At 40.3% G+C, this 6878-nt stretch overlaps 1 protein-coding gene across 1 annotated transcript; it reads right to left on the bottom strand.

Moving 5' to 3' along the window:
- Positions 1–767: 767 nt before the first annotated feature.
- Positions 768–4978, bottom strand: tmem256 (transmembrane protein 256). Its single transcript, XM_046063725.1, has 4 exons — positions 4833–4978; positions 4000–4037; positions 2655–2735; positions 768–1228 (listed from the first exon to the last, which is right to left on the bottom strand). Exons 1-4 carry the CDS (start codon positions 4912–4914, stop codon positions 1085–1087), a joined length of 345 nt encoding a protein of 114 aa, XP_045919681.1. The 5' UTR covers positions 4915–4978; the 3' UTR covers positions 768–1084.
- Positions 4979–6878: the final 1900 nt, after the last annotated feature.

Genomic DNA, 6878 nt, shown 5'->3' on the forward strand with positions numbered 1-6878 from the left:
CAGAAGGATTCATCTTCTGGGGACCATGAATGTCCAGTAGTCTGGACCATTGTGGTAGTGTGGTCACACTAAATATTGATTTGATTTGATCTACATTTTTCTTCTGTTCTTCACATTGCATTTTGTTAACTGATAAATATAATCTATTCACGTGTCCATTTTTAAAGGTATTCTTACTTAACAGCATTTTTTCCACACCTGCCTAAACATGCCTTTTGCACAGTACTGTATGTGTTCTATGTATTACATTTGTGGATAATTACCATTATTGATGCATTAACACATGGAACAGCAGCTGGTCATTTTTTTGGTCAGCATTGTACACTGTAAGGCAGTTTAATATATGAGAATGAATAATATTTTATGAACTAATCATGTGTTTTGTTTGGAAAATTTTAATCTGAAAAGTAGCTGACTGTCAAGGAAATGTAGTGGAGTGAAAAGGACAAGTATTAAGTAGCGTAAAATAGAAATGCTCAGGTAAAGTCCCTCAAAATTGTACTCAGAGTAGGTACAGAACTTGCACAGTAGATTTACACCACTGCCAATATCTAGAAATAGCATAAGTATATGACAGCCTATCTGCAATTAACTCCTGCAGTAGCTTGTGACAAAAGAACAAATGGATGAAGAGGACATAAAATAGGTCCATGTGGAAAAATTAGACAACCCAACAATGTGTAATGTTCATTTTAAATACTTATTCATATTCCTTTCTTTATTTTTTACTCTATTTGTCGTACATACTGTATGTAAAGCATTGGGAATTAGCTCAGTATTTTTATTTTCCTTCACAGTACAAAGTTGACATGCCATTAAAAACGTTAGATCAACAGTTTTTGAGGTGACGAAACGCATGCCATACTGGGCCTCCAGTCAGAAGCAGAAAGCAATGGTGGAAAAGCAATAATCCTGCTGTGACCTTATCTCCTGCTGACAGGACAGGGAGTGGTTAGATGGGTGACATAACTCAGCACTTCTACCCCCTCAGCCAACTCTCACAAGCTCTTCAGTTCATCCATCGACAGTGTGACATTTTAGTGTCACACAGTGGTCCTGTGGAGAAGATGTGAACCCCTACAGTTCAGAGAATAATGGCCAGCCAGCCAGCGATCATTGCTATGCCCCCCATGGGAGCCATCTTGCGTAGACCAGGGTCACCTGTCAGGGCCTGGTGGTAAAGAGAGCCACAGAACATCCCCATGCCCGCTATCAGGAGGGTACCGGCCTGTATAGGGGGTAGACAGACAGTCAGTTAGCAATAAATTGCAGATGTAAGGCTGCCATATTTAAAACCAAATCTAGTTCAGCGTGTCTCACGACTCAAATACAGCACAGCAAGCTGAAGGCAGAGTACTCTTTGCCATTCCAGGTGTGTTCACTGGATGGCATCCACACTGCTCTGAGATGCTTTCAAAGATGCAGTGGGAACACACACAACTTTCAGCATCCTCAAAACTATGGATGCAAACTTGAAGAAAAAAAAATGCAACCATTCACATAACATTGTTGACAAGTTGCAGATGTATTGGGGGATGGCAAATCAGCCTGTCCAAAAAATTTAGCAATCAATGCCAAATGATTTCCTCCTCTTTTGTTGCAAACTGCCACTTTGTCTCTGATAACACAACTCAATTTAATTGTTTGGAGTACAGCAACCTTTTTTGGTCTTTTTGGTTCCTGTCTCTTGAATTTGTACTTCTACCGTTTGCAAAGGCAGAAACTGGGTGTCACTTTTAGCTCTCTCTATTTCTGCAATCTCTTCAAAATGATCTATTTTGACATTGTCTGCTTGCTTGCTAACTACTTTTTACTCTGTCTCATAGGCAGCAGATTAGGCGTTTCATCTGACTCATGGTTGGTGGAAGTGTGTCCTGTGTAGTCAGCCTGTTGCAGCTGGTAGTTTGTTGGTTAATGTGACAATAAATATACTAAACCTCTGATGCAAATTAATTATTTAAAAATCATACAATGTGATTTTCTGTATTTTTGTTTTAGATTCCGTCTCTCACAGTTGAAGTGTACCTATGATAAAAATTACAGACCTCCACATGCTTTGTAAGTAGGAAAACCTGAAAAATCAAATAGTTGTTCTCCCCATTGTACATGCATGTTTTTTTTTACCAGATCATAATTTCTAATTCTTCAGATTAGCTGAACTGCTCCATAATCTTTGCACGTATCCCCTGGAAACTGCACAAGTACCCCTCATTGGAAATCACTGGAGTACAGCTGAAATTGTCCTTCTACTAGATATGACATTCAAGAGGTCCTGATTGGATTGGCCATCACATTGATGAAACCTAATCTGGCATGCATCCCCTTCTCATGCAGTTAGTTGATTTTGTGGTTGATGTTTTTTTTTTTCTTAAATAGCCTTTACACTGCACATACTTGGCACTGCAGGGCCTGCATATGTTGGAAATCCTTTTAGTCATAATGTGATAAAACCAGGAAACCAGAACAAGAAACCACAATTTCACTGCTCCATTGCCAGCTGTTGGCCACATGTTCAACAGCCTTAAGGAATAGTGATTTTCTGAGTGAGGGCTGACAGGTAATGGCAGAACGACACTATCACACCACTAGATCAATTTTAAAGGACACTCAAGTGCATCCAGCCCTGAGAGCTGGTATTAGGCTTTCATACTCACCACAACGGGTTTGCCAGAGTGGGCAGCACCCAGCAAGGCCAGGCTGTGATAGAAATGGTACTTGTTGGCAGTTTCAAATAGCTAGAGGGGCAGACACACAGAGACAGAGATATCAGAAAAAAAACATAATTTGCTAAATCTTAACTTTAGTTAATCACATTTTTTCTGGAAAAGCTGTTAGAGTGCTACCACTAGGCTATACAGAGCAAAAAAGGACTACTAGAGGACGGCTAATGAGTTGGTAGTGTAAAAGGGGGATGGGTTACTATAATGCACTAGGGCTGAAACGATTCGATCGATTAAATCGATTACTAAACTGCATCGACAAAAATTCTTTGCATCAAGACTTCCTTTAATATAGCACACTGTTTCGCACGGACATGTATTACTGTCGCGCTGAATTATGATGGCGCTGTTTGCTTGCAAAGTTGAGGAAGAGAGAGAAAACAGCCAGGGAAAAAAGAAGAAAGTGTCCAAAGTATGAGATTATTTCAAGCTAAAGAAAACAACAACTCTGTAATGTTACCATCCGTCCACCATAAAACAAAACTTTTGTGCCTTGGCAACAGCACCTGCTCAGAAAGCAGCCGGTGTTCTGCCAGCAGACCACAGACAAGGTAACAGCAACAGCAACTTTAACATTTAACTGAAATCATGATTGATTGTTGAGTTAAAAGTAAGCGCAGTCCTCAGCTGAAAATGGACCCACGTGCATTTGTTCTCCTAACTTGGGGAGCTGCACTTTTTAACTCCCCTCCAGCTCTCTCTGTAGCTCAGACAATCTCTGCTACTTGCGTGTGCTAATCCATCCTTTCACCCAGATTCTCTGTCTTTCTAATAACAAACGACAGCTGCTTCGTTTGCAGGATCGCTCATTTCGCGTTTCACATTTTCTTGACAAAACGTGCCGCCGCCAAGCAAAAGTAAACGACGCATTGATGAATCGTTTAATAATAATCTATAGAAGCTTCGAGTACTAAAATCATTGTTAGCTGCAGCCCTATAACGCACATATTAAATAATTTTTAATCAACCAGGCCAAGTTCTTTAATCACACAAGGGACAGTGTATCAGATCAGACTGGAAATATGACGAGATATTTTGAAACCCTTTTCCTGCTCCATAGGGCGAGTCACGCAATTCTTAGCATACGATCAGTAAAAAACCCTGTGCTATGTTTACCTTCATGCTGAGCACCAGTCTCAAAATCACACAGTCAAGATCATGATCCCTGACCAGATCGCAGAAGTAGAAATGGTATCAGGAGACCGTGGCCGTGATCAAGCTGAACGTTTCAAAGAACTTTTAATATCACAACCTGCTATGCACAGCACGATTTACATACCACTCTCTGGTAGTCATCGGGGTCGCTGTTTTTGAAACCTAAAACAAGACATAGGTGGAACAGAAAAATGACATAAAGCATTACGTTTTGTGACTATGACAAACACTTAATTATAACTTTAATAGTAATCAAAAGGCTTGACTTTAAGATTCCCTTCAGTTCTCCACACGGTATTTTGGTCACAAACCCTTAATGTCATGAAGCCTTGAGTCAGTATAGACTTTAATTTAATGCTCGTGAACACTGGCAGTCGTGAAAACAGTGGTCCTTTCTGTTGTTAGCCACAGTGTTGTGATAACACTATTATTAATAATATAACTCAAGATTGATAGCAGCGCTGTAGCCTACTGTCCCATAGACCCATTTCAAAAAGTACCAACATCTAACGTTAGCAACGGAATTTAGCACAGCCACCAGCTATGCTAGTGATTGAGTAATTAAGTATTTAAGATGCATCCAGCAACCACCAACTTGCATTTCTGCCTGCATGTTTGTCATTGACCCATTCCTTTAAAAAGCTTTCTTCCACCATGACACTGAGGCGGTCACCTTGATAACAAAAGTGTTTACTTCACTAAAATAACGTGCTGCTTGGTGTGTCGTTTTGATGCCGAATTCACAATTGGGCTATTAAACATTAGCAGCAGATATGTGTTCGTCTTTTAGAGTTAAGCGGCCGTGTGGATAAGGAAGTCAACCTTAAATTGGCATCTTTTGGCACGGAGGCTGGAGTGGTAAGCACATGACAGTGTTTCCTCAATATGTTTTACCGTCCAGCCCAGTGGAAAGACTCGTGCATGAGTACGGAGTGTAAGCTAATGTAGAGTCCCTACCGTGAGCCCCGTATGCCCCAGCTGCCACCGCTGAAGCCCCTGACAGAGCTGCTAGCCTTCGGACGATCCCAGAAGCGGTCATACTTTGTAGCTGCGTGCGTTTCCCACGAGCGAAAGACTGACGGCGATGTTGCCTTCACTGTCTTCTTCAAAAGTCCGGAGTTATGGATAATGGTATTTCCGGGCATGAGGTTAAACAACCTAAACGTGTTACAATAACTGGAAAAATAATACAATGTAACCAATTTGTGCGCCTGAGAGGGAATAACCGAATTTCACATGTTTTAAAATATCTGTGATTATCTCATTAAGTTTTCTACTTTTTGGTTAAGGAGGGCTGTTTCACAAAACCAAGATGCGTTGGCTATCATGCCGGGATTTTCCAAATATCCTGGCTGAATATTGCTGTAACTCGGTTTCAGGAAAGCTGTGGATGTATTCTCAAGGGCCTCACTTTGTGTTGAAAAAGTGGTGAGGACATAAGGACTCAGATTAGGAGCAAGATGCGATAATGCACAAGAACAAGACGAGAAGATTTTTTAACACTAGGCTATTTGAAGAAATATGAAATGCTGCAATATATGAGTTTTTTGGACAATGCATATTTGTTTCTTCAATATTTAAATTGCATTGCTTGTTTTATTTTTGTGCTGATAAATCTTTCTCAAAGCATTGTCATTTGTTAGGAACATTTCTTGGTCCAAGCTACTTTTCAGAACAAATGCTTTCAAAAGCAATGGGGACAAAATCAGCCATTTTAAAATGTGGTGGGGACATGTCCCTAGCGTCCCAAGTGTAAATGACACCTATGTGTATTCTGTGCAACTAGCCTGCTCCATGAACATAACTTACAGAATTCAAAAACATTAGGCTAGATTTTGTGTTTTCAGGTTATTTCTCTGGCACTCCTAGAGTGGCCTTGTAAATGGACTGGGACAATGCAGCTATATTTCCTGATAACAACAATAGACTGGTCAGACAGAGGCCAATCCATCCATTGTCAACCGCCTATCCTGCGTAAAGGATCGTGGAGGGCTGGAGCCAGTCCCGGCTGACATTGGGCGAAAGGCGGGGTACACCCTGGACAGGTCGCCAGTCCATCGCAAGGCCACACACAGACAAACGACCACTCACACTCACATTCACAACTAAGGACAATTTTAGAGACACCTTTATTAACCTAGCCTGCATGTCTTTGGATGGTGGGAGGAAGCTGGAGCACCCGGAGAGAACCAACGTGGACACGGGGAGAACATGCAAACAGGCCAATACATACAATAGTTAATTATTTAAGTTTTTTATGTATTCTTTAACAATGAAGGATCATGTGTAACTTGTGTATGTCATTTGGCATGGGTGGCACACAATTTGTGATAATTAGGTTTCATAATTGTATAATCCTCCAAAATTACTCCCAGTTCACTGGACCAATAAATCTATAGTGTTCTGTACGTTCATGAAACAACAGGGAGAAGGCACCACAATGTCTTTTGACCTTTTATTTAGCTGGAATCACTTGTCTGCTGGGAGAGAAAAAAACCAAAACAATGATTAATACATTGTGTTTACAGATTGCATTGAAATGCTTCTCTTTCTAGTTTCATGATTTCCTTTAAGTCCAGTTAATAATTAGCACAGCAGGAATTGTGCACGGTGTCCTTCCTTCAGGTACTACCCTACTATGTTGCCAGACTGGCTCTCAGAGTCCTGGTACAAATAGGATATTTATGAGCACTACACCACTGACTTCTTATCTCGATAGATAGATAGATATCCATTTGGATTAGCAGTTGTAATTAATACTTGCCCGAGTAACATATTAACTTCTAATGGTTATGTTATAGTTATAATGGTATTTGTTTAGAGCAGTGATTAGTAAATGTTTGGTTATAGCCTACATACACATTTAGTTGGCCCACTATTTCTCGCAGTTTTTTAATAGTGTTTAATAGTTTAATAGTGTGTTTAATTTTTAAAAAGGGTATATGTTTTTATTCTTTTCACTTGCATTATTCGCTATTGCTCACTGTGTGTAAAGTATGCTGC

The sequence above is a fragment of the Micropterus dolomieu genome, linkage group LG12 (assembly GCF_021292245.1).
Source record: "Micropterus dolomieu isolate WLL.071019.BEF.003 ecotype Adirondacks linkage group LG12, ASM2129224v1, whole genome shotgun sequence".
Classification (NCBI taxonomy): Eukaryota; Metazoa; Chordata; class Actinopteri; order Centrarchiformes; family Centrarchidae; genus Micropterus; species Micropterus dolomieu.

Coding starts and splice junctions, on each gene's coding strand:
- tmem256 (XM_046063725.1), bottom strand. CDS start 4,914: ATGACCGCTTCTGGGATCGTCCGAAGGCTAGCAGCTCTGTCAGGGGCT. Junction 4,038..4,832: donor TGGGGCATACGGGGCTCACG/GTAGGGACTCTA, acceptor GTCTTGTTTTAG/GTTTCAAAAACAGCGACCCC. Junction 1,229..2,654: donor ACTCTGGCAAACCCGTTGTG/GTGAGTATGAAA, acceptor CCCCCTATACAG/GCCGGTACCCTCCTGATAGC.